The sequence below is a fragment of the Clupea harengus genome, chromosome 18 (genome assembly GCF_900700415.2).
Source record: "Clupea harengus chromosome 18, Ch_v2.0.2, whole genome shotgun sequence".
In the NCBI taxonomy this organism is placed as follows: domain Eukaryota; kingdom Metazoa; phylum Chordata; class Actinopteri; order Clupeiformes; family Clupeidae; genus Clupea; species Clupea harengus.
In genome coordinates, this window is record NC_045169.1 from 7,313,765 (window position 1) to 7,338,957 (window position 25,193).

The following is a 25,193-nucleotide window of genomic DNA, read 5'->3' on the forward strand; positions in this document are numbered from 1 at the left end:
CCTGGGGTGACAAAAATTATCATCTAACCACGTACCCCCACATAAATACTAAGGGCTCTGTGTGAGCCCCAGTAATAAACTACTGTTGTCTTACATCCAACCTCATGTACCTCTGGCCTTATTGATCTGAGAAGACCGTTGATACGTGATTGCAATCTTGTGAGCTCTTCTGGGAAGAGGCGTTAACTCATTACAGTAAACCGTCTGAAGTCCAAAGATCGAACCGCATAGCCTTATAAAAAGGGCAGGCACGCAGATTAGCCCGTCCAGTGTCATTCCCGTCTGCGACCACACTCCTCTTCTACCGGTAGGAACACTAAATATCCTATTGTTAATGTGGTTTTACTTTTTAATTTTAGTATCTTATGTTTTACAAAAATGTTTTAAAGCATATCAATGAAAAGACCAGAATAGGTCATCCTTTCAGAGGATATTGAGGTGAAATTAATTTCCTTTTTTCTCTGTTGTCATTCGTTCGCAGAAGTAGCCTTCACACTTGATTGTTCAAGATGAGCATTCTTAAAATTCCAAGTAAGAAGTGTTTAATTACCATTTCATTGCACATTATCTGCACTTGTGTGCCCATATGGCCTTTTGTAAGCTATTTTATTGTGTCAAAGCAATCACATAGTTTTTCCAAAGTCAGCATCAGTAAGACAGCGGTTGATTGACTGGCTCATTGCGTTTAATAGAGTATGAACAGAGGCTGAAGGATGGAGGTGCCCAGAGTAACTCTATCGGAGCGGTGCGTTGGACTCTGCCACATGAGGACGTCAAAGCCCACAGCTCTGTTCCCAGCAAGCAGTTAAATCACACTGGGCTCTCGACACAATCATCACAGGTACTCGTCACCCGCAACACACTCTTACTTTCACAGCTTACATCATTTTAACACAGATCTATAAAAAAAAATGACTGCAACCATATTAGATCACATCTAATGAAAAGGACAGTGAAACACAAAGTGGCCGTAAATTGATTGTATATGTGTGTATATATCTGTGTATATATCTGTGTATATATCTGTGTGTGAGTATATGTGTGTGTGTGTGTGTATATATATACGTGGGTATATATGTGTGTGTGTGTGTGTGTGTGTGTGTGTGTGTGTGTGTGTGTGTGTGTGTGTGTGTGTGTGTGTGTGTGTGTGTGTGTTTATATATAATTTATATGTGTGTGTGTGTGTATCTGTGTTCATGTGTGTTTGTGTCTCTCTGTCAGCATAAACACAGGCAGCAGGACCTGAGGGACCTCCGCAGCCTGCAGGAGTGTGTTCGCTTCCTCAACCACTGGAAAGAACAAGTGGCCAAGGTTTGCAAGGTAAGGTTGCATTGTGTAGCATGATTGTGACAAACAAAAACAAAAAAGCTACAAATAATCATCTAGTGTAGGCCTGGATTGGTTCGAGATAGATGGAGGTAGATCGATTGAGAGATGCACTGCAGTTCAATCAAACACAAATATGCATGTACAGTATTTCTTATCAGGCAACATATTTGAGGATGAGACCGAGACAGATCAGTCAGGCGGCGTGGCACCAGCAGCAGCGCCGTCTCGGGCTTGGTGCAGGCGTAGAACTGCCGGGTGCTCCGCCACAGGGTCCAGTAGCCTTTGCTGGGGCACATGGGGAAGCGGCCGTGCCTCTTGGAGGAGCCCGTGGTCACCCCCACCCTCCAGTAGCCGTCGTTGGCCAGGTCCACCTCCCAGTAGTGGCGGCCGCTCAGGTAGCCCTCCCAACCCAGCACACACGGCCAACTGTCGTAGCGCTGCGGGCTGTAGGGCAGGTCGTACTCCGTGTGCGACTCCATTACTTTCTTCTGGTCATCGGACACCAGTTCAAATGGATGGTTGGATAGATTGTGTAGATACACTGATTGACAACATTGATAGGCGTTTTCTCCAATGGACTGCTCTCTTTGGTGGTCCTCACCCCCATGGTAGTGGAGTAGATTAAAGGAGTAGTTATCTAACTTGCATCAAGTCAAAGGGCAGGTGCGGACTGCGTGATACACATCAGGAAGGGCAATGTGAAAAACACAAAGGGGGTTTACCCCTTTCAGGCCCTCCTAATTTCGAATCTTAACTTCCTGCTTGACTCTTGAACTGTTCAGTAGCGGTTCACTGACCCATTGGTATTTAACCTGTGATATTGGCATTGTTTGTGCCATGGTGTTTGAGGCACAGAGGCAGAAAATGTCATAGACACTGTAGGGTCAACTACCCTACAGACATATGGTTGAGAACGATATTGTTCTGTTTTTGTTTTGTTTGTTTGTTTGTTTGTTTGTTTTTTAAGTTTTAAAGACAAGATAATGATGCTGCACTTAAGGCCAGCTTACTGACTGTAATGAAGTACAGTATGTGGTTTATGACTTCCAGCAGAACAGTTGGTGTTGAAGCTTGTAACATTTTATAGGACTTTGTAGTAAATGTGAAGGTTTGTGTGGTAAACGTGTTTGCTCTGGTTATCATGGATTTTTGTAGACATAGGGCTCCCTGTGAGCAAACTGAATATCTTCCTGTGAAAGATATGAGACAGTTTGAAAGGATAACAAGAAAAAAGTTGCTTTATGAGTGAGTAAGAATGATCAGTTTGCTGAAATCCAGATGTATTGCAATATGACATTTAACAGACATTTATTCTTGGACGAAGACCCATTTTTGACAGGAGATAATTGCCTTTTTCGATTACTCTGTTGAACTCTTGTTTGCCTTTGCCATGCCATGCCTGATCAGATTCAGTCCCAGATAACATGCCATGCTCAGGCCTTCGTGCAAACATAATTTATATTGCCATGGTTTTGATAAGCGTTGCTAGGGGAGCCATGCGCCTCTTATATAATCAATCCCCCGCTGAGGCAGATGACCTGCTATTGAGGGCAAGGGACACTGATAAGAAGGGCATGAATTCACTTTATGACTTATGGTAATCTGCTTAGCACATAACCAAGGGTTGTTAACTTACGGAGGAGAAAAAGAAAGTAAGAAAGAAAAAATGAAAAAAAGGTGGTGAGGAAATCAGATGTCCCACGGGTTGTGGGACAGGGTGGCAGAAGTTGATGTTTGTTGATGTTAATTATGTTAAATCTCTATAAGACATTGGCAGGACTGTGTTATTTTGTCATAACCACACTGGAAATGCAGCATCCAAACAGTCCAAGCATTTTCCAGCCAACAAAAAGAAGTACTAAAAGTAATTCAAGTCAAATGTTTGGCAAGAAAAAGGACAGAGAGAGGGAAATATCTGCAAATTGATTTTTTTATTTTATTTATTACATTACATAATGATGCAGTCTTCTGGCGAGAACCTTTTTCACGGCAAATAAAAGCACATGATTTTAGAATTTAATTCAATCTAGATTGGATCATTTAAGTGTAAAGCAAGATCTCAGATGAATTACTAATTAAAAAATAAATAAATTATGACTTATGCTACTAGTTGAGTCTCAGCCAACACTGCCAACTCACCTCTGGCCATAAACCTCTATCCTATCATAGTTTTGATAAGCATTACGGTGTGCGCACACATCCATCGCTCAGACGTTGTAGGATAGGCAAAAAAGCAGGTGAAACTTGATTGAGGGTGAAGGGGACTGATAAGGACGGCTGCAATTGCACTTTATGGGATAGCCGTTATCTGCTACTCCCACTGAGGCGTGGTACAGACATGGTCCACAGCACCTTCAATGTGAGTGTAAGGTGGGTGGGAGGGTGAGTGTAAGGTGGGTCACAAGCACAGTGTAAGGGGGTGGAGGGTAAGGAGTGGGGTGTGTAATTGTGGGACACAGTTAGTCAGTCACTTGGTGACGACGTAACACACATTCTGATGACACCAATAAGGTTGAGACGTTGTCTTTACAAGTGTTGGAGGGTGTATATATAAGTGAGATGGCGGGGTGGCTTTGCAGCCTACTGTTCTAGGTTAACACAGGGGTTTTATGGGAGTTTTATAGGTCCATGGTGGGCCTGCTCTGTAGATTACACATCGATAACGCACACTTACAGAGATGATGGGGTGCTCAGCAAATTCCAAGTTGTTCTGAGCTGTAAGAATATGTCATAATTATTGTGACTCTGAAGCACTGAGGAAATGAGACTTAAGAAGTGAGGCATTGCAATCATTTAATGCAGGTCTAGGTTCATCTCAGCAATTAACTACTAGCTGCTGTTTCCTCATCGCCTGGTTTTAAAACACGTGCTTCAGTCTCACGGTGAGTGTTTGTGTGTGTCTGTGCCACAGAAGGGAGCCAAAGAAGGCACCTCGGCAGAGCCCAGGATGGACCCCCGCACTGAGCGCAGCCTGGAGGAGAGTCGCAAGCTCATCCTAGAGTGGGCCAGAGAGCTCAACAGCATGGACATGGTGAGGAATGCATGCTGGGTAATGGAACTTAGCGACACATCAGCTGTCTTGTCCACTTGATACCTGATCCCTTTGTGCACTATACTAATGAGATAAAAACAGCCTTAGAGTACTCTGCCAGGACATTCATTCTAAACAATAAATAAACAAACAACCATCCACCCGACCACAATCGGTTTGCCCTTGTGGTTGGGCGACTCAGGTTTGTGCTGAACTGTGACAAATTGCCACTTCTATGTAACATATGCAGGCATTCAGCATGTACTGAGTAGGTCATCTTACTGTAGGAGTCAACAGCTGTGATGTCTTTTCTTCAGCTCTCCAAAGACAGCCCCTGGATGCGGGAGCAGAAGAAGGTTCTGGAAGAGGTTCTGGAGGAGGAGGAGGAGGAGGAGGAGGGGGAGGAGAAGACCAAACAAAATGAGCTCCTTGAAAAGAAGGTCATGGAGTGGGCCCAGGACTTGAAGACCATGTCGGAAGTAAGACTTTGAGTTATACATCAAACAAAACACACTGTTTTATAGGAGAGGGGGAAAGATGGGCTACTTGCAAAGATAAACTTGTGTAGTGTCTAACGATGTGTGTCTGTGTTTGTGTCTGTGTTTGTGTCTGTGTGTGTGTGTGTGTGTGTGTGTGTGTGTGTGTGTGTGTGTGTGTGTGTGTGTGTGTGTGTGTGTGTGTGTGTGTGTGTGTGTGTGTGTGTGTGTGTGTGTGTGTGTGTGTGTGTGCAGAAATGTGGCATGTTGGGAGAGGAGCTGGGTCAGACTCTGAGACTCTTGGGTCTGAGGAAGAAGAGGCTTGTTAGTCTGATGCCCCTGCTAGAGTTCATCACCTGGTCTCTCCTCAAGGAGGACTGCAAGGTAAGGACCCCTTACCACAGCCTCACTCGGCTGCCCCATATTCTGCCTGACCGCATATGGCACTCAAAAAAGGGTGCAGTTTCAGCGAGGTGTGGGGGTGGATGGCGGTGGAGGGTAATGGGTGGCTGGTCCTAATTCAGGCAAGTTGCCAGAACAATAAAATATCACCTTTGGACCCATAGTCTGATTAAATTATACAAGATGGAGAAGTACCAGGTCACCTGGAGGCCTACTGGAAAAGATCATTGCCCTTACTGGAACTTGATCTCTTTTCGAGGTCGCCTGTTGAATCTCTAAATATGTTAAGGTAAACTGTTGGAAATAAGCTATAACATTCTTTTAAAAAGTTCTTGAAAGTTTTTGGCTTACGTAGAAGTACAAGTAGCCTAGCGGAGCAAGAAATACAAACTGGCATCTTCAATACTTTGGTAATGGGCTGATAGTCTGAAGGACAACGGGAGACTCTTGTATGATGTTAATACAGTTAATACAACATTTCCCCAAAAGTGCAGTTGCACTCAATGCAGTTGCAGTGCTCTGTATAGTGATGGTGAATGATTGACAGCTGTCTGTGTCCAAGGATTTTGACCTTAAATCTAGCGATAAGACAGTAGCATGTCAAGAACATGGGGAACATATTAACTCTATGTGTGGGTTATTGTCTGTTAGTTGCATCACATGTGGAGAAACCATAAGTACATAAGTAAATAAGTCACACTCACAAAAAAAAAAAAAAAAAGCATACACAGGTATCCTGAAATCATGGCTACAGTGATCCATTACTATTTTCTTCACCAGTGTGTCGGCCCAAAATCAGATCGAGAGTTTCAGGCTTACTTTGTAATCAAGGAAAGAAGGGATAAAGATCAAAATAAGAGGACAGAACAATTAGCAAGTGCCTTCATGTTTGATCTCTTCCTCTTCAGGGTATGCCCCAGCTTTGGCTGTCAGCTAAGCAGCGCCAGTGGGAAGCAGGCACTCTGAGATACATCCCAACTTCAGGTAAATGCTACTCTCTGGCTAAGTCTTATTGGTAGTCATTTTAAACACGTTTGTTTTTGTGAAAGTGAAAGTGGAATAATAAAACATTAACAAGTTAAACTTTACATTGCAGTGTGGAGCTGGATCCGCAGTGCTGCATGTGAGTGTCCTCTCATGTTGACAACTTTAACAATGCAAACAAGAATAACAATAGAATAAAGAATAAACAAACAAACAATCAAACAAACAAATATTTATACTCATAGAGCAGGATGGATAATGAATGTCTTTCTCGTTGCCCTTTTCTCCATCATAGCCAATGTCACTTTGGATCCCATGACCAATCACTCCTGGCTGTTGGTGTCCGATGACCAGAAGAAAGTAATGGAGTCGCACACGGAGTACGACCTGCCCTACAGCCCGCAGCGCTACGACAGTTGGCCGTGCGTGCTGGGCTGGGAGGGCTACCTGAGCGGCCGCCACTACTGGGAGGTGGACCTGGCCAACGACGGCTACTGGAGGGTGGGGGTGACCACGGGCTCCTCCAAGAGGCACGGCCGCTTCCCCATGTGCCCCAGCAAAGGCTACTGGACCTTGTGGCGGAGCACCCGGCAGTTCTACGCCTGCACCAAGCCCGAGACGGCGCTGCCGCTGGCGCTGGTGCCACGCCGCCTGGGCATCTATCTGGATTACGAGGAGGGCCAGATCTCGTTCTACGACGCCGAGAACTGCTCGCACATCTACACCTTCAAAGGCCACTTCCGCGAGAAGCTCTACCCGCTGTTCGCGCCCCTGGATGGACGGACCCTCATCACGATCAAAGATCCCAGCCCAGTGACCAGCTTGTAAAGTTGAAAACCTGCACGCCACCACTAACACTGCCTCGAGTGCATAAGGGCTTGGTTGCCTGCCAACCCATCTATACTGTTGTACATAAGCTCATAAGATACTGAAAATAATGAATACATTCAAAGCATTCAAAAATTCAAAGCATTCAAAAATTCAAAGCATTCAAAAATTGACCACTATATACTGTTTAGTCTAATAAATTCAAACCATTTATATTTCACACAAGACAGATTAACTAAAATGCACAATAACCAAATGCCCATATTATCTATATATTTATCGATATGTAATGTTTGTCTTTATTCTTATTTCTATATATATATGTATATATAATATGTGTGTGTGTGTGTGTGTGTGTGTGTGTGTGTGTGTGTGTACAACAGTTAGGTCTGGTCGATCCATTTATTCATTTCTGATTGGACAAGAGACAGAAAAGCGGTATGACATTCATATTTCGAGGGGTTGATAAAGGACATCCCCTCAGCTGTGGTTACCTGCAGCCTACGGCCTTGTGTGTGTGTGTGTGTGTGTGTGTGTGTGTGTACTTGTACTTTGCACTTTTAACCTGTGTTGAGTTAATGACTTGTGTAGGTATTACATACTTCATCATCAATGCAGGGTCTTTTTAAGAATATACCAAAATAATCGAATTTTAATACAATACAAATACAAAATTCCTGATGGCATTGTTGTATGTCAAGTGAAGATTCTTCTTGTCTGGATGTTATTCTCTTATTAATCTGATTCTGAATCTGCTTTTCATTAAGGATAGTAAAGAACTGCTGTTTACTTGATGCTGTTTACTTTATGACTATATACTTTATGATACAGATGGAAAAGGAATCATGACATTGATGTAAATGCATCCATGGCAAATTAAGAGGAAAACATGTATTTCAAATAAAGACTATTTTATAAATTACCAGAAGAGTCCAATTAGTTAGTTATTTCCTTCTCTTTTAGGTTCACTCAAAAAAGACAAAAGTCTCAGTGACTACAAGTCTTCCTGAGCCTCAGCTGGTAACCGTGGTAACCACGGGTTAAAATTCCAGGATGCCCTCATACCGATAAAAAGTGTGTCTTACCTGTTCAGTAAGGCAGTGTGGTAAATAAACGTCTGCTAATAACTGAGGGCATGCACTAGGCAAGCAGAGGACAGGCACTCCATGGATATGTTGGAGTGGGGTCTGTTTGAATATCCCTCGACAGGGGCGGGGAGTGGTTTTGTCTCAGCCAGGAAGAGTCTCCGCCCCAAATCACTTCATTTAATTAGCACACAACAATTCCTTCACAAGTGTTTGTGTACATTATGTCTGATAGTTTGGAGCTCAGCTCGGCAATCTAGACTTTTCTCATTCTTAGTTCAATGTTGGACCCATTGCCAGTATTTTGACTGATACCCCTGATAGCCTTATCGATCAATCTGCAGACAACACCTAGATCTGAAGGAGCTTAAGTTGCTTGTGCATCTAGGGATGAACTATAACTAGTCTGGTGCGTTTCTGGTACAATAATTTTAAGTCAATTTTAGTTTCTCTAGGCCTGGCCATTCAACTGTACTTGAAATTTACCATCTGCTTTAGTACATGTGTGTATACGGTATGTAAAAAATAATTTATCCATCAAATTAACTGAAACAGTAGTAAACGTACCAAACAATGCAAAATATTTTTTTTAAAACTTTATAACAAGCATATACAAACTCAAAATCATTAGTGTACAGTCAGTATCAAAAGAAATAACAAAAATTAATTTCCAGAGGTAAAAAGACATTTCAAGTTTTTATCAGCCCCTTTTTGTCCCTGCTTTGCCACCCTTCCTAAATTACAATGCTAACCCCCGCCCCTACCTCAGCCCCATTGGCTGGTGCAGTAGGCAGGCCAGGTAACAACACACCTCCCAGGCCCGGTCCATCTGGATGACGGAGCCCTGGGTCTGGGTGTGAACCGTCCGCAGGTAGCGGAAGGTGAGCGCTTTATCCGTCAGCGAACGGACACTCAGGACCTCCAGGCAAGGTACGCCCTCAGCGGGCACGGGCACAACCCCCCTCTCGTTGCCCACCAGGTAAGCAGGGAGGGTAGGGAGGGCGGCGGGCACGGGTCCGTCAGGCTTGGCGGCCCAGTCCTCCCACTCCTGCAGCCGACTGGAGCTGCAGAAGCCCAGGTGGCCCTCGGGAGAGGCCAGGGCACAGCCCCGCTGGGGCCACAGGTGACGGTAGGGCTGAGGGGAGTGCAGAGGCGTCTTTGACGCCACGGCCCTGCGGGGCGGTATCGTACCTCGGGCCACGCGCTGGCGGTCGCGGAACAGGGCGTCGAAGAGGAGGTCTGAGCACTCGAGCACGGCCAGCTGGTGGCCAGGCCCCAGGGAGAGGGAGTGCTGAGGCTTGAACTGGGAGATGTAATGCTGGCTGCAGCGCACAGGGACCTGACGAGGAAGGGAGACAGACAGACAGACAGACAGAGTGTGAGTGAGGGAGTGTGTGAGTGTGAGAGCGCGAAAATCACAGACCATGAATAGCACCCTGGTTAAAGAGGCATTATGCAATTTGCCACTTTGTTAAGCATGTTTTTGTTTTTTTACAGTTGACTAGTACTGTTATCATCTTCCAATTAATTGTATATGTGGTGTATGGTCATATGAAGGACCGATAAACACACCTGTTATTTGAACTAGCTGCCTAGGCTATCAACTATGCCTTTCTGTGATTTGGGTCAGACCAAAAAAGGCTTTCACAGCAAGACCTCACCGAGTATATCGCCAAGCAAAAATGAATGAACATGCCAGCAACCATTTTATCAATGCTAACTGTGCTGTTGTTGGTGTTTGCATGTCTTTCCAGTAGTTAGATTGCTAGAAGTGACCCCAAACCACAACCAATGGGATCCAGCAGGTTACAGAGGCCACTTAACATGTCATAACATCACAAGAATAATGGCAATCATCTTCTAGAAATGTGGCAAAAATAACACAATTGCCACGTGACCCTGTGCCCTTCTGTAGCTTTGGTATATCAGTTTGGTGTGCCTGGTGATATGATTTGTCAGGCCCAATGTGAATGTAAATACATGTAAATGTAGCCACGGTATTTCTCAGCCTCTTCACACCTGTCCCCCCCCCCCCCCCCCCCGTCCCCACCTGCTGCAGTCGGCGCTGCATGAGCCCCAGCCAGTGTCCCCAGACGCGTGAGGCGGTGGCCTCGGCCACGTGGAAGCGGAAGGCCAGGTCGTGCAGCAGCAGGCCCAGGCGCAGGCGCGTCAGCACCAGCAGCAGCTGGTCCTCGGGGCCCAGCACGCGGTGGACGCTCGCCGGCCGGCTGGTCACGCGCAACTGGGCCAGGAGCCTCCGCCGCACCGACTCGCCCGTGGCCTCCTGCTCTTCATCCTCCTCCTCCTCGTCATCATCAGGAAAGAGGGCGTGGTTGTTGTGCTGGGGGGGCGGGGTCGAATCCTGCGGGGGGGTAATGTGGAGGGTTAGGCACAAAAACAAGAGGGTTTCATCTTTTCTTTTTACATGCGAGATAAAAAAAACATTTTGGTGTTTATCTGTGCATTTTAGTTAAATACTTTGAAAATAGCTAATAAAAGTCCCTTACTCCCACCACTGCTCTTTACTTTGTTTCACACGAAGACCCATCATTACAATAGCAAAGGGAGACACCTAGAGGATTTTCACTGAAACTGCAAAATCACACAATTAATCTTCCATGCCCTCTGAAACCGATAAAGTTCGTGTAAACCTCGACTTCAAATGACTAGTCAAGCCAAAGTAGAATGTCAAGCGACTCACATACGTAAGAAGTATTACACAAAACCAAACATCTGATGTAATATGAATCAAATATTGCCCATAATCCATGCCCTTGCCTGGTGAATCACATCCTTGTCTGACATTCTTTTCTCCTCGGTCTCCTCTTCCTCCTCATCCTCCTCCTCCACTCCTTCCTCTGCCTCGCTGAGGCAGCTCTGTGCCAGCATGGTGCCGTCGGCACTCTGCAGGAAGGCGAGAAAAGCCTGGAAGCGGGCGTAGGACCTGAAGCCTGTGTAAAAGCGCAGCCACCTAGGGTGGCCGCGGCTGAGGGCGCGGGCACTGAGGGCGGCGGCTGGACGCTTGGCTTGAGGCCGCTTCTTAACGATGGGGCGGAGAAATGGGAGGGAGAGAAAAGGAGTGAGATGAGCATTCATGAATAAAACTAAAAGCATTGAGATATATCCATATGCTATTACTAGCAGCAATGTAGCTATGCTTTATGGCACTGTTCCTACTCAAAGTTCTCAACAAAACTAAACAAAAATCCACCTAATAATGCAAACAAAATCTCATAGACTTCAACTATTACTACGAGCTGACCAAACCTCTCTTCAAGGTCATTTTGATCTACGTCCTCTGTGCCCCTGTCCAATCCTTGCTCTCTTCATCTGCTGTAAACTGAGATTGGATTGCTCCACTTGACTTCTACCCCAATTTTGGCCACCATTTGCAATCGACTAACTCCACAATTGTCTGCTTGAATCTGCCATCTTCGGCCAGGCGGCGTCAACATGTTTCACAGATTATCGGGTAGTCTATGATGGGCACAGATTCCACTTCTTTGCAGTTGACTACGACTGTTGGAGTCAGGAGTATTTCAGACATGTTTGATTTTATCAACCTGACAATCGAGAGAGTCAACTAATCCTATCAGAAAATGTCTTCCTATCACCGGCAAAAGAAAAAAAGGACATTTTCGTCACCTTAAAATAGGACGGCCACTCTTTCCTGTGATTTGGAAGTCGGGTTGTGAATGACCACAGACACAACTCAATCACGACTTGGTTCTACGATTATTAAGTCGGGCAGTGTGTGACCTAAGCATGATTTATGCTTATGATAATTGGGCAAAAACATCAGTCTGCAAGGTGTGCCATTCACACCTGTGCTCTAAGCGTGTTGTGGTCTACGCCCAGCTTTACCTGCTTTCGCATGCTGGAGCTGAGGAGGAGCACAGCGTCGGTGCTGCTCTGCAGCTGCTCTGTGGCCTCCCTGAGCTGCCTCCGCAGGAGTACATTCTCCTGATGCTCCTTCTGCAGCTGTCGCGCCAGAGCAGCGATCTTCACCTCCTGGGCCGGCTGCTCAGCCTCCCACTCCACCTGAGGGACGGACAGAGGGAGAGAGGGAGAGAGAGAGAGAGAGAGAGAGAGAGAGATGGAGAGATGGAGAGATAGAAAGGGAAGGAGAGGGAGAGAGGGGAGGTAAAGAGGGAAGGAGAGAGATGGGGGACGAGAGGGAGGTGGGAGGTAGCGAGATAGGAGAGGGGAGACAGGTTTAAAACGCTTGTTTATTGCACCAGTATTCAAACCTTTTCATCCAAAAACACACACACAACCCAGCAAGACCACTTTTGTGCCGGGCTTTCTGTTTTGTCCAACTTCACACAACCGAGAGAGAAGGGCGGGAGAGGGAGGGAGAGAGAGAGAGAGAGAGAGAGAATCAAAGCCCTTTTGTAATTAAAATCACTAATCTCACTTTTAACCTACCCCAGCAGACTGTAAGAGGACAAGAAAAGCAACATCAACCTCTGTGAAGCTCCGTTTTACCTTGTTTTTCTGCAGCTGCTGTTCCTTGACCATCAGGTTTTTGCGCAGGCTGAGGAGTGCCTCCTCCTGGCGGTGCTTGTCCTTGGCCAGGCCGTGAACCAAAGCGCAGAGCCTGGCCGGGTCGGAGGGGATGGGCAGGGAGCTGTGGTCGTTGTGCAGGGCCCGGCTGAGTTGCACGTTCCTCTGGAGCTGGGTCACGGTACTGCTCACCAGCTCCATCAGTTCGGCTGCTAGGGCAAGGTCCCCTAGACCAGGCGGAGACTCTGGAGGACAGAGAGAGAGAGACAGAGAGAGAGAGAGAGAGAGAGACAGAGAGAGACAGAGAGAGAGCGACAGAGGGTAGAAGTGGGTACAGGTAGGCAAATGAGACAAGACGACAGACAGAGAAGGACTGAGGGAGAAGACACAGAAAGATTGTGAAAGCATAGCAGAAAGATGGAGACTTCCTTTAAAGATATACAGTATTTTCCAAAGACAGATTTAGGGGGGTTGGGCAGTGTGTTTCATCACACACACAAGCCTAACATGGTCTGCACTTTTTTCTTTTTTCTTCATACCCAAAGGTAAAGAAGATCCTTCTTCCTTCATCTTGCTTACCTCCCAACTTCCCAGTAAGGAGCCTCACCTGTGATCTCTGCTGCGTCCTCTGTGCTTTGGTTTCGGTCTCTGCCCCGCCTTCGTCTTCCTATCTGTCTTTTTTGAGCCTCTATTACATCGGAGACTGTCTGGGAGACCTTAGACTTCTTCTTTGCTTCTTGAAGTCTCTTTCTCCTCATCTGTGAGGACATGAATCAGGCAGGAGGAAAAGATTAGCTAAATATTCCCATTGGATCATAAGGGAATTCTAACTCTGAAGGTAAGAGTGATCTGAAGAGTGAAATAAATACATACAATGACAGATAGGGGAAACGTGGAATCTTTCAATATGGTTTATAAATCAATGCTTAGTTGAGAGTTGCCCATACCTTCTGGGCATCGAAGAGAGTAGGTATGGCATTATTTCTCAGGCGAATGGTTTGGCCTGTGCAGTCAAGCATGTCTGGGGTGAAGTGCTTGCTGCATAGGACACTATTGATAGAGGGGCTCCACAGCCGGTGGTCTGAGCTCCGTCTGCCCATAGCTGCACACCACTGAAGCCTCCTGGTTGGGTCCTTTGGAAACCTGCAGGGAAGGCAGCAGAGTGCTTCAACACTGGTTCATCACATTACCAATACATATACAGGGAGTGGTGTGTGTGTGTGTGTGTGTGTGTGTGTGTGTGTGTGTGTGTGTGTGTGTGTGTGTGTGTGTGTGTGTGTGTGTGTGTGTGTGTGTGTGTGTGTGTGAGTCCTGCTTGGACTAGTTTGCTTGTAAGACCTGGAGACGCCAATGGTGTGGCAAAAACAAAATACAGATATTATAATATATAAAGATATTATGATAAAGATAAAGCTTAATTTGCGCTTAAGTGTACGGGTAATATTTAAGCAGCCTTGAGATGTAGACCTGATTAGTTAATTAGAGAGTTTGGGACAAGTTGTCACAGAAGTTGTGTTGACTATTCAAAGCCCTGGCAGGTTTTCTCCCTGAATTGGAGATGCAATTGGTAGAGTGAGGTCAGCATACATTTACTTTGGTTGATTGCAAAGTGGAGCAACATTTGAAAAGCTGCCTTGTCTGTGTGGAACTATTTTCAAATAGCCGGCGCCCAAGGAGACTTCAAATGTGTACAAATGTGTTAGATCATTATTGTTACTGACGGGCAGAATGCTAACAGTCTCTGTCTGCGCCATTTGTAGGCCTCTAAGCGCTGATAATCAAAGTGAACTAACTGGGTATAGTTAGCTAGCTAACGGCATGCAATGATTACAGCTCCGCAAGAAACCGCTCTGTACTTTACCCATAACTTAAAACAAGGCATGTTTGTTAAAGTATACCGTTAGAACGCCATACGCATAACAAGCAAACCACTCACACTCTATAAAGTATAATCTGACTTAATGTTCATGTAACGTTAACGTTATTTTAGCCATCAATAACGGTTTTACGATACCTGGCGTGTAAAACGTCAATGTCCAACAGGTGACTGAAGAACAATCCTACCAGATTCCTACCTAATAACGGCGAAGCACTATTTTAAATATTTAAAAGCGCAAATTCCGAGGATAGATATTCCTGTTTCGACATGACTTTTGCAGGCCAATTTAAACGTCAGTCACAACATATATGATACATATGAATCTATAAAGTTACTTGTCAATACGCCCCCCTCCCTCCTTTGTTTCCTTTCCTCGTGTTTTTAACTGGAATCCACGGAGGAAAGGAGGGATGGACAACCCTAAAATCTTTGAACAAACGTGCATTCAAAAAGAGATGTGCTCTGGCACTCACCTGTCACCCACACACACTGGTGACTGACTATTATTTAGGCTATTTAACATTAGCACTCAACTTTGATGATGTTATAATTACCAAACACAAATAAAACAATTGTCCAGTCTTACCTGTGAAAGGTAATTCCCATACGTCCAATTTGTGATGTCCGATGATTTTTACAATCCCATGAAGAACAACTGTCCGGCATGTTTTCTACTTAGAAACTATTGTTTGAGTGGTTTCCACAAATGCTAACGAGTTACCCGGTTCAATATGGCGGCGCCGTTTACATATGAGCCAGACGACGCCAATGGGCCGCCGACGGGTTTGTTTATGACAAGCCCCGAGACTGTCCACCATAACCTTATAGGTGTGTTGAGCTATATCCTAACCGGATTAATGTCATCCAATGTTTTGTGTCTGTTTTCATGTAACAATGTGGGGTGGATTCAAAATCACTAGCCTACATCATGTGATTCATAACTCGAAGCTGAAATATGAAATTACTGTAGGGAGCATAGACATATATACAACCAGAAACAATTGTTCAGTCTTACTTGTGAAAGGTAATTCCACGCGATCTTGTTTGGATTGTTCGGCTGTTCGTACAGCCCCAAGCTACACACCAGTGAGGCATCTTGAGGCAATGATCACCTCTCCAATATGGCGGCGAGGTTGACGTACGATCCAAAGGCCAATGTTGCGTCTGTGTATATGTGTTGTACAATGGTGCGGCTCCTTTAAGAGCAGCACGTACAGGGTCGGTGTGGTAGAGCGAGCGAGGAAGAGAGAGAGAGAGAGAGAACTGGGACGTATACGAATAGATCGGACCGGAGCAAAAGTTGTGTTGCTGTAACATTAAACCAGTGTGGAGAATAAATCCTCAGACAGAATCAAGTTGCCATTTATTTACTCATCAACTGCAAACAGAAAGGAAAGGGAGTTAACCCCGAAGTTAAGAATGTAGGCTACAACACTTCGTCCTGGAGCAGTGATCAGAGTCACGCCTGTAATCTCCGACTACGGTCAGAGACAGAGCAGGAAAGGTTAACATGTCTATGGTAGGGAAACCTAAACTAAACCAAAGCCTTGATAATGTTTTCTTGGTAATAATGTTTTAAAAACCTGGTCTTTTGCGCCTCTACAGACAGTAAAACTCAGTCTAGGCAGTTTAACAGTTCCAACAAAAAGTATCCAATAACAGGTTAACAACGGTTTGCCAGTATAGGCCTACTTAAACTGAAGTTCCCCACTGAATCTTTAAATAGTAAGATTAAAACAAAGTGCAAAAGTAAAAAAAATTCTGTGGCATTTAGTCCAGTGCTTCTGTGGCTTTCAGTGGTTCTTTAATGTCTTTAATGTGTGTCTTCTCAATGTTTGTCCATATATTAAAGCAATAATGATTAAAATATATACATATTTTCTTTATATGGTCACATATTAAAATAAGAAAATGAAGACACTTTTCAGTCCTCCTGATGTGGTTTGGCATATTTTTCTGAAGATTGAATCTTTCCCAACAGTCGACGATTACTCATCAAGTAGGCATCAAAGTCCTTGCAGGTCATGTGTTTGAAATTGTACTGGGTGCACATAATCCCCTTAAGTGAATCAACAGACAAGTGATTCCTCTCCTTGGTCCATTTGGCTTGCATCAGTGAAAAAAATCACTCGACATTTGCATTGTGAGCAGGTATGGCAAAAAAAAAAAAAACGGTGCCATCTTAAGCAGCTCTGAATGAAAATCAACACTTTTGGATCTTTCAAGGAATTTGGTCCACCTCTGGTGTGCTTGTAGATCACTGAAATCTCCATCACTGTTACTCCTCTCAATGAATTTCTTCAGATTGGTGACCTGATCAAAGCACTTTGATCTTTCAAGGAATTTGGTCCACCTCTGGCGTGCTTGTAGATCACTGAAATCTCCATCACTGTTACTCCTCTCAATGAATTTCTTCAGATTGGTGACCTGATCAAAGCACTTTGCATCATCAATTTCCACCCGTTTTTCAGCTAGGTGCCTGATACAGCCCTCAACATCATTCCTCACAACCTCCGTCTGCCCCAGAATAGACAAGCTCTGTGCCACTCACCAGGGTCAGGCCTCTCACTAGGTATTAGATATTTCATCCATACTTAAGCTTCTCAAGCTACTCAGTTATTTGTTCCTCCTGAATTTAATACAGAGTGATGGCTAACTGTAAGGGAGAAAAAATGTCAATAATAAACAGAACAAATTGAAGCAAGTTGTGTTTAACAGATGATGTGTAATTCTGTTCATGTGTAGGGTAGTGTGTGTGTGTGTGTGTGACTGACACTTCCAAATAAAATATATGAATATCAGGCCTAAATTTGAGGCGGTGGGGGTCCCTGCTTAGTGTCTCTCTCTGCCAAGGGTCCTTGGGCTGAAAGCCCCTGATCTACAGCATAAAGTTACGTTAGTCAGATCAGACTAAAGAAAAAATTAAGTAGCCCATTGTTTTGAAAGGCATAGTGAAACCGAGATAGCCCAACAGTTTACATGTAAAAGTAGGTTGGTGTCAAAGTATAGCCTATGTTTATTTATTTAATTCAATGTATAAGTATAGACTTAAAGGTTGCAAAGTAAAACATTTAAAATCTTTACGCGGGACTACATATGAAATGCAACTAACTTCACATCAAGTTACATTTCATACAGAATACAAGAAATAGAGGCACACAAGACATGGCTATTTTATTTATTTTAGATGTCTCTATACTTCATACTTTTACTCCCTCATTTGTATAAAAAAACATTATTTATATGATGGTGTATATTCTTTATATAATGCTGTGCAACCCATTATTCCTTACATATTTCATCTGTAATCCTGATCATTTAGCTGTAGATGAGTCCACTGATGTTTGTGACAATGCTCAGCTGTTAGTTTATGTAAGGTTCTTCAACAAGGAGAAGAAAGAGTCCTGTGAAGTCTTGTTGTAACACCCCTCAGACCAGTAAAAGAGGAGAGGACATCTACGCTCTGGTGGAGAGTTGTGTGGGGTGGTGTGGCACCGATCGCCTCCAGCTGAGAGTTAGAGAGACCAAGGAGCTCGTGGTGGACTACCGGCGGAGCAGGAGGAGGAGCACCCCAACTCCTAACTGAATGGTCTGGAGCCAGGGTATGCATAGTAAACAGAAAATCGTCCAGGTCCGCCCAGAACCGACCATCTTTGCCATTTTTTAGTTCCTTCCAGTGGCTTTTGACTGAGTGTACGCTGTCTGTGTTTTTTTTACAGTCATTGGTACCACCCCTCTAAAGAATATCACCCGTCACAAACTTCAGACTTTAAATTGATTTATTTTCACACAGCACTAGGAGACTGGTTAGTCAGTGGTTACTGGTCAGTACCACCAACAACTTATGACTACCAGCGATTGTTTCAGCAGGACCTCTTAAAACTTTCAGCAGGACCTCAAAAACCACTTTTAATAGAGCAACTAAGTTGAATATTGAAACTTTTTAGAACACTAAATGCTGTGACAAGACTTTGGAAAGCTGATGCAATGTTAATGCAACATATGATTAAAAGCACAGATACAATATACATTGCACTTTTTAAAAAGAAAACAGAGAATATCACCTATCACCAACTGAAGACCCTAAATTGATTTATTTTCACACAGATATCATGTGCATTGCATTGAGAATTTACCAATTCCTGGAAACAGATTTCATGTCTCACAGTAACATAAAATATGAAAGTTTAAATAAAAAAAAATACATAACTATGTAACTATTTGTGGGTAACTATTTAAATGTAAAAATAGGTGTAGAAAATAGGCTACTCTGCGAACTCCAGTCACATATTTCTAATTTTTTCCAACACAGAGGAAGATTAGCTAGATATAAGTGGTATTGGTTCATTACTTTAGTGTAATTAGTTTGATTGTAATACGTAATTGCTGCCAACAGATATGTTACCATCCATCAGGAGTAGTAAAGCATAAAGAGTGAGACAAGCAAAGAAAAATCATGTGTTGTTACATGTATGTACATAATTTTTTTTAAATTGAATTTCATATCAGTAGTTGTGTGTGTGTGTGTGGAGAATATTCAATTATATTGTAGTCCATCACACTTTAGCCTAGTTTTTTCCATTCAAGCTCCCAGAAAACTCCGTTCAGCTTCGTTCCAAATGTATACTTCAACTGTAAAAAGAAAAACAATGTTGATAAGTTTGGGGTTGCTTCACTCCTGCAGTTTTTTTTACTCTATTCAAAGCTGAATCTTCTCTTATGTCTGTTCATAATGTGTTTAGCAGCACGGTGCACGCCTAAACCCTAGAACAGCAACAATCCAAGCCTCTAGTCTGATGCTCATGCCTCACCGTCTCTAAAAGTTTGGTTTGGGCAGCGTCTTTCCAACAGCCCAGAGTTTGATTGGAGGAGCACAGCATCGTAAATGTGATGTTCCTTATGTTTGGTACTGTGAACCACAAAGCGTGTGATATGGCGATTCACATAGGGAACACAAGAGGAGAGAGGGATACAAACGTTAGACAGTGAAAACAAATAAACAAGTCTTGGGTAAATGAAGGCAGATAAAGGGAAAACACAGCGAACAAGACATCAAAAGATGACTGAAATATTTAGTGTCAAATTATAAAATGTTAACATTAAGCAATTGCGTATGTCTTTGAAATAAAGACATGATTGTTGTACATATAACCACTGTTAACAGCTCCAACAGGAGACCATCAGAAGGGTCTTACAGTACAGGTGCACCTGTTGCACAAAGAGCAGTATCTACCTGTCTTGCCTGAGACTGAAACACCTTCACTGGACCGGTTTCCAGCAAATACATTGACAGTAAAGTCATATGTTGTTCCAGGCCTTAAGTTTTCCAGTGTGACATTGGTGGCTTTGACATTGGGGACAGTCATTGATTCCCCCCAAAACTTAGTCTTGTAGCTCACATTGTAGAGTATCGTCACACCCTCTGATTTGTCTGGTACATCCCATTTCAGGGAGATCCAGGTCTTATTTGTTGAAATGACTTCGAGATTCCTTGGTTTATTTGGCACTGCGATAGAGAACACAATAAGTCAATCACAACCTAATCAAATATCCTAAACATTTTATACAATGTATATAGTTTGGTATTGGTTATAAAATGAATACAATAAAAAGGTACATTAAGGAAATTCCTTTTCTTGCTTATTGTTGCAATTATTGCAAAGAAAAACAAACCTTTGAGCAATCCATTATTGAATCAATGTCAGTATAAATTAAATATAAATTAAATATTAAGTGCTTTCTCACATTTTATATTTCAGTGAAATTAATTTTAAGCACACAAGACATATCCACTCACTACTAGCTGTTAAACTGCTTTTGGTGTTTCACTTACAGGTAAAGTTGGAGTTTTGTTTGCTTATACTTGTATAGCTGCCGACTCCAAGCACGTAGACCTGCACTGTGTAATTTGCTCCTGCTTTCAGGTCAGTGAAAACATAGGAAGCATTTGGTGTCATTTTATTTTCAACCTTGTTGCCGTCAGGATCATAGAGTGTCACACTGATGTTCAAGTAATCCCCTTCTGGTTTTTTCCACACAGCGTTAATGGTGTTAGCTGTTGCATTTAATTTCAGGTCACTGACAGGGTTAGGAACTGCAAATATAGAGGAAGAGAGAGGCATCCTTGTTTAGAAGAGTTACCATCATTTATGCATCTCCCACCTGGGGAATTTGAATGGCTGTAAAAAGCATGGACAGCATGACTTCATGTCTGTCTTAGAGAAAGACTGAGTGAGGAATTCTTTTTTTTTTTATCTGTACGATTTTCAATGGATAGTTACCATTCAATGAAAAATGGCCTACCTGTGAAACCGTGAGTGGTTTGAGGTTTTCCCTCCAGGGATTTGTTTTGTACTTGTGCCACCACACTAATGAGGAACTTAGAGCCAGACATGACTCCTTCGACATTATATGTAGTGTCGGGAGTGCTTTCATTAGAAACCATAGATCCATTAAGACTGTTCACAAGGACGCGGTAAGAAGAGGCATCACCATCTGGTCGTTTCCAAACCACCGTGAAGCCAGTGGTGAAATGTTTTGTAACATTAAGCTCCTTCACTGTATTTGGTTCTAAAAGAGAAAACAGTTGTGGAGACATTAGTATTGTTATGTTAAACAGTGGATTTCTAAATGGTTTCTTCTGTCAAAGTTCTAAAAAGAGGGTGAACAGTCCTTGGCGTCTACAATAGCTCTTCAAAAAGTCAGCACCATCCTAACTTGGTTCATTCGGTTGCCCAAGTGGTGGGAGTGACTAGCAATACTGACCAACAATACCAACAGACCAGACCAACAAGGTCATATCATCACTGGCCCTCCATGCTCACTGATTGGCTGATTTGTTCTGCCCTGTCTAATAGAGATGCCCAGCGATGCTTCCTGAACAGTGAGCGGAGCAGATAAAAGGAGAGGGACACTTACTAGTGAAGAAAGTTTTGTTGAAGCGCCGACCAGGAATCGACATGTCGGCCACCTCGGCACTGACCTCAACGGTGTGTTCCCCACCTGCTACCAGATCCTTGATAGTGTGGATGGTTGAGGTGATATTTACGCATGAAATTTGAAGGGAGCTGTTGTACACGCACAGCCGGTAGATGTCAATTCCACCTGGGGGTGGCCTCCAAGACAAGGTGACAGAGGTCTCTTGGATCTGTACAAGAGTGAGGTTCCGGATGTGATCAGGCTCTGAGAGAGAGAGAGGGAGTGAGAGAGAGAGAGAGAGAGAGAGAGAGAGAGAGAGAGAGAGAGAGAGCGGAAGAGAGTGGAAGAGGAAGATAGAATCACATTGAGAATCATACATTATATAACTGTGTCTGTAGTCATCACAAAGGGGATATACGCTTGTGTACCAAATACATTCAGGCAAGAAATACGGTTTGTTGATGGCAGCATATTTTTCTGTCTGGGTTCCCAGTTGCATGAAGGCAGCTTGCTTCAATCATGCAGGTTCATCTCTTTCAACCACCTCAACCAAAAATGATGGTGAATTATGTTTTACTGACAAGTCTACTCACAATTATCTGAAGAGCTAACAGTAGCAAAATAAAAAGAGAGCTCCCACTTACGGCTGTAGAAGTAGGTGGTTTGGGGATTAAGATCCCGACCACATTTGATTGGGAACACACAGACTGTGTACTTTGTACCGGCAGTCAGGTTTTGGAACTGTGTGGTTAGGTTTGAAGTTAGCGTCTCAGTCCAGTTATGCTCTTCACTTTTCACTTCCACCCTATAGCCTGAGATTGCACCAGGCGCCTCCAACCACTTCACGCCAGCACTGGTGTATGTGATGTCAGACACGTTCACCTCACCATAGAAACGATCTGCATACAGAAAGATGAGAAAGAGAGACGAGAGAAACTGTCATAGAGCGGTGAAAAAAAACAGTTTAGAAGACATTATAATGAGGAGCAAGAAGAAATGAGGATGGATATCTTTTTTGTATTTTTTTTTTTATAATTATTTGTATGTGGTAAGAAGGTAATAGAAAATATGAAAGGATACCAGGAATTACAATAATCACAAATCATTTAAGGAAGCATCCAGTTTTACAAACAATCCCATCATTTTAAGCTATATTCTAGTAATTCATGAGGATGGATATCATAAGGCAAACACACTTACCATCATAACAGACGTAAGGTAAAACTTCAGAACAGGCCCTTTCCCACCACAGCCCAAAACTAAGCAATACCAAGCAAGCATCCTCAATAAACCTATTAAGGTCTGCTTCGCGGATGTCGGTGACATTGGGACAAGGAGAGGTGGTTGGAGCAGCACTAGTGAAGGTAGTACTTGGAGCTGAGGTACTGGTTGCAGCACTAGTGGAAGTAGTACCTGGAGCTGAGGTACTGGTTGGGATGGTACCAGGAAAAGCACTGTACAGATCTGCCGGATCTGGCGTTGTGGCATTTAAGGACCTATTTAAGTCGGTCTGATTTGAACCGGGCGTTGTGGCATTTGAGGACTGATTTAAATATCTGCTCAGAGCATCCTTTGCTCCTTGATCGTCCACACACTCGAGGAGTTTCTTCAGCTGGGGACACATGTATGTGTCATTCCTCTGCTCTGCGGTGCCATTGGTGCTGTTCTGATTTGGCATTCCTGTTGTGGAAGTCCCATCGACTGTGGAATACCCACTCTCTGTGGTATAGCTGGGTGTAGTGGTATAAGTACTGGCCCCCGCATTAGGATCACACTTGATCGGTTCCGGCCTGGGCTTTGGAACGGGTCGACCAGGATACCAGTTCTGGAAGGTCACTGGATCACCATTGGCCCAGCGGGACCATGGAAGCTTTCCCTCAAAAAAGCTGAACCACGTGCCGTTGGTGTCATTTGACGACTGGAACCATGGAGCAGTGCCACTGAACCAGTGGGACTCCGGGCCGGTGCTGTTGGTGGTGTTGGATGCCACGGTTTCGTTGAGCCTCCTCCGCAAACCAACCCAGACAGCTCTGCTGCTGTTGTCCAGTTTCTCCAGCATGTGGCGTGCGTCCTCGGCCGTGATGGTGGCCAGCTCCCTGTAGCACACCTGGCAGTGCTGGCGAGCTAGTTCCCAGCTGGAAGCATTGGACTGTAAGAAATACTCACGCTTCGTCCAGCCCAGAGGAACTGGTGGGAAAGGTAAGGTAAGATAAGACATGCGTCTGTCCCCTGAATGCATGTAACACTGCATCTTTTAGAGTGTTACCTGCTGTAATTACTCATCAATAAGCTCATCAGAGCTCATTCAATTATTAAATCATTTCACTGGTGTAGCCTGGTAATCGAGAAATGATGTACAGTCATGGGACACCATAGAGTGTATAAATGAGAAACACTGTACGAGTTAATAAGCAGTCACTACTTCAATGCATTATCATTTGTATTTATCCAAAGTCATTCAAATGTGTATTTTTTATATACATATATTTATATACATATTTAAATGTGGTTCCTTAGAGAATTAATTAAACACACTGGCATAAAACCACTCTTTGAAATGTACTGTACTTTGAGGAAATGGTCTGATGCAAATTACTTTTTAGGATCTTGATATTGGCGTTTTGCAATAAAGTTTTGCATGCGAGTTTTGGACGATATACCAGGAAGTCCTAAAATGATTTACATAGACTTGCACTGTGCTGTGTTTGAGGATTACGTTACAATGACAACCTCTCCGAAATGTCAACCTCAACGATCAAATAAATGCTTCAGTTAATCATTCAAAATGGCATTGCTCCTTTCATAAAGTCTAAATTCAGGGTGTACATTTAGGCTCATTTTGGTAAATTAAACCCAGTCAGTCACAAGTACAAAATTACTCAACAAGCACATCGCCACAGCTATACATCTAGACAGCACATCACCACGGCTATACATCTAGACAAAATTCAATAACAGGACATGAGTGTTGGTGTTACAAAGCAATGCCGTTGCTTTGCTAGTAAGGACCAAGGATGCACATACTGTCTACTAAAATGGCATTCATTATTTGTCTTATACATCTTACTTTTCCAAATATGACCTCTGCCAAATCCTGGATAATTCCTTCTCGTAAATAAATGCTACGATGCAATCTTGATACCAATAATAGTTTCAGTGACTAAATGTTGAGATGAAGCATCACAACATGAGAAACAGCACAATATAAAAAAACACATCAGAGTTGGTTAGACAATCCAAACAGCGGGATAAAACTACTACTACTAGGGAAAGTCTACTCACCCAGTAGAAGCACCAAAAAGACAATCCTCATTTTGGCTGCTACACATTCACATACGTGTGCTGTGACTGAAACACCAACTCTGTGACTGAACACTAAGTCTTGCTGGACATGGGTTATGTTAATAGTGTCTTGCATTTGCATAGAGCAGACCCAACAGCCAATCACATCATTTCGCAAGCACAGGAAACAAAAAAACAAACAAAACAAAAAGGTACACCTTTGATCTCTTCTCACTGGGTGAAAACGACATTTAATATTTGGGAACCAAGAACTGGCTTTTGGTCACTGCAGGTCAGCATCAGAGGCCCCATTTCACTCCAGAATATTCTACACAGGGTTTTACCTGTTCTCACATAGACTTGCATATGTATATATAATATATAATATTCCACACAGGCTTTTTCCTGTTCTCACATAGACTTGCATAATAACTTGGGCTTGTGAAAGGAAGAAAGGACAAAAGTCAAAATTC

At 43.6% G+C, this 25,193-nt stretch overlaps 3 protein-coding genes and 1 long non-coding RNA gene across 6 annotated transcripts; 1 reads left to right on the top strand and 3 right to left on the bottom strand.

Annotated features, from left to right (window-relative positions):
* The first annotated feature begins 252 nt into the window (after positions 1 to 252).
* Positions 253 to 7,972, top strand: si:dkey-219e21.2 (E3 ubiquitin-protein ligase TRIM39). Its single transcript, XM_031585300.1, has 10 exons — positions 253 to 307; positions 482 to 531; positions 693 to 841; positions 1,222 to 1,320; positions 4,241 to 4,360; positions 4,678 to 4,839; positions 5,092 to 5,220; positions 6,147 to 6,222; positions 6,335 to 6,361; positions 6,518 to 7,972. Exons 2-10 carry the CDS (start codon positions 510 to 512, stop codon positions 7,048 to 7,050), a joined length of 1,317 nt encoding a protein of 438 aa, XP_031441160.1. The 5' UTR covers positions 253 to 307; positions 482 to 509; the 3' UTR covers positions 7,051 to 7,972.
* Positions 7,973 to 8,699: 727 nt separating this feature from the next.
* LOC105907132 lies at positions 8,700 to 15,672 on the bottom strand. Of its 3 annotated transcripts, none has more exons than XM_031585296.2 (8): positions 15,536 to 15,672; positions 13,589 to 13,784; positions 13,249 to 13,399; positions 12,624 to 12,886; positions 12,000 to 12,176; positions 10,914 to 11,171; positions 10,186 to 10,497; positions 8,700 to 9,474 (listed from the first exon to the last, which is right to left on the bottom strand). In XM_031585296.2, the coding sequence occupies exons 1-8, from the start codon at positions 15,613 to 15,615 to the stop codon at positions 8,896 to 8,898; spliced, it is 2,016 nt and encodes a 671-aa protein (XP_031441156.1). In that variant the 5' UTR covers positions 15,616 to 15,672; the 3' UTR covers positions 8,700 to 8,895. The 3 variants fall into 3 exon arrangements, with proteins under 3 accessions (XP_031441156.1, XP_031441155.1, XP_031441158.1); XM_031585295.2 differs by having other exon boundaries at positions 10,914 to 11,174; XM_031585298.2 differs by lacking the exon at positions 15,536 to 15,672 and adding an exon at positions 15,107 to 15,250 and having other exon boundaries at positions 10,914 to 11,174.
* Positions 15,673 to 19,206: 3,534 nt separating this feature from the next.
* Positions 19,207 to 20,409, bottom strand: LOC116224698. Its single transcript, XR_004165700.1, has 3 exons — positions 20,354 to 20,409; positions 19,754 to 20,026; positions 19,207 to 19,429 (listed from the first exon to the last, which is right to left on the bottom strand). It is a non-coding gene; the product is annotated as an uncharacterized LOC116224698 (long non-coding RNA).
* Positions 20,410 to 20,659: 250 nt separating this feature from the next.
* LOC116224738 lies at positions 20,660 to 25,032 on the bottom strand. The gene is made up of 4 exons (XM_031585518.2): positions 24,721 to 25,032; positions 22,639 to 23,625; positions 22,083 to 22,337; positions 20,660 to 21,702 (listed from the first exon to the last, which is right to left on the bottom strand). Exons 1-4 carry the CDS (start codon positions 24,860 to 24,862, stop codon positions 21,371 to 21,373), a joined length of 1,716 nt encoding a protein of 571 aa, XP_031441378.2. The 5' UTR covers positions 24,863 to 25,032; the 3' UTR covers positions 20,660 to 21,370.
* Positions 25,033 to 25,193: the final 161 nt, after the last annotated feature.

Coding starts and splice junctions, on each gene's coding strand:
- si:dkey-219e21.2 (XM_031585300.1), top strand. CDS start 510: ATGAGCATTCTTAAAATTCCAA. Junction 532..692: donor GAGCATTCTTAAAATTCCAA/GTAAGAAGTGTT, acceptor TGCGTTTAATAG/AGTATGAACAGAGGCTGAAG. Junction 1,321..4,240: donor AAGTGGCCAAGGTTTGCAAG/GTAAGGTTGCAT, acceptor TCTGTGCCACAG/AAGGGAGCCAAAGAAGGCAC.
- LOC116224738 (XM_031585518.2), bottom strand. CDS start 24,862: ATGCAAATGCAAGACACTATTAACATAACCCATGTCCAGCAAGACTTA. Junction 23,626..24,720: donor CTTTTTGGTGCTTCTACTGG/GTGAGTAGACTT, acceptor CTTTCCCACCAG/TTCCTCTGGGCTGGACGAAG. Junction 22,338..22,638: donor ACCTTACGTCTGTTATGATG/GTAAGTGTGTTT, acceptor TTCTGTATGCAG/ATCGTTTCTATGGTGAGGTG.
- LOC105907132 (XM_031585295.2), bottom strand. CDS start 15,615: ATGCCTCACTGGTGTGTAGCTTGGGGCTGTACGAACAGCCGAACAATC. Junction 13,400..13,588: donor CTCTCTTCGATGCCCAGAAG/GTATGGGCAACT, acceptor ATGTCCTCACAG/ATGAGGAGAAAGAGACTTCA. Junction 10,498..10,913: donor ACAAGGATGTGATTCACCAG/GCAAGGGCATGG, acceptor ACCCCCCCGCAG/GATTCGACCCCGCCCCCCCA.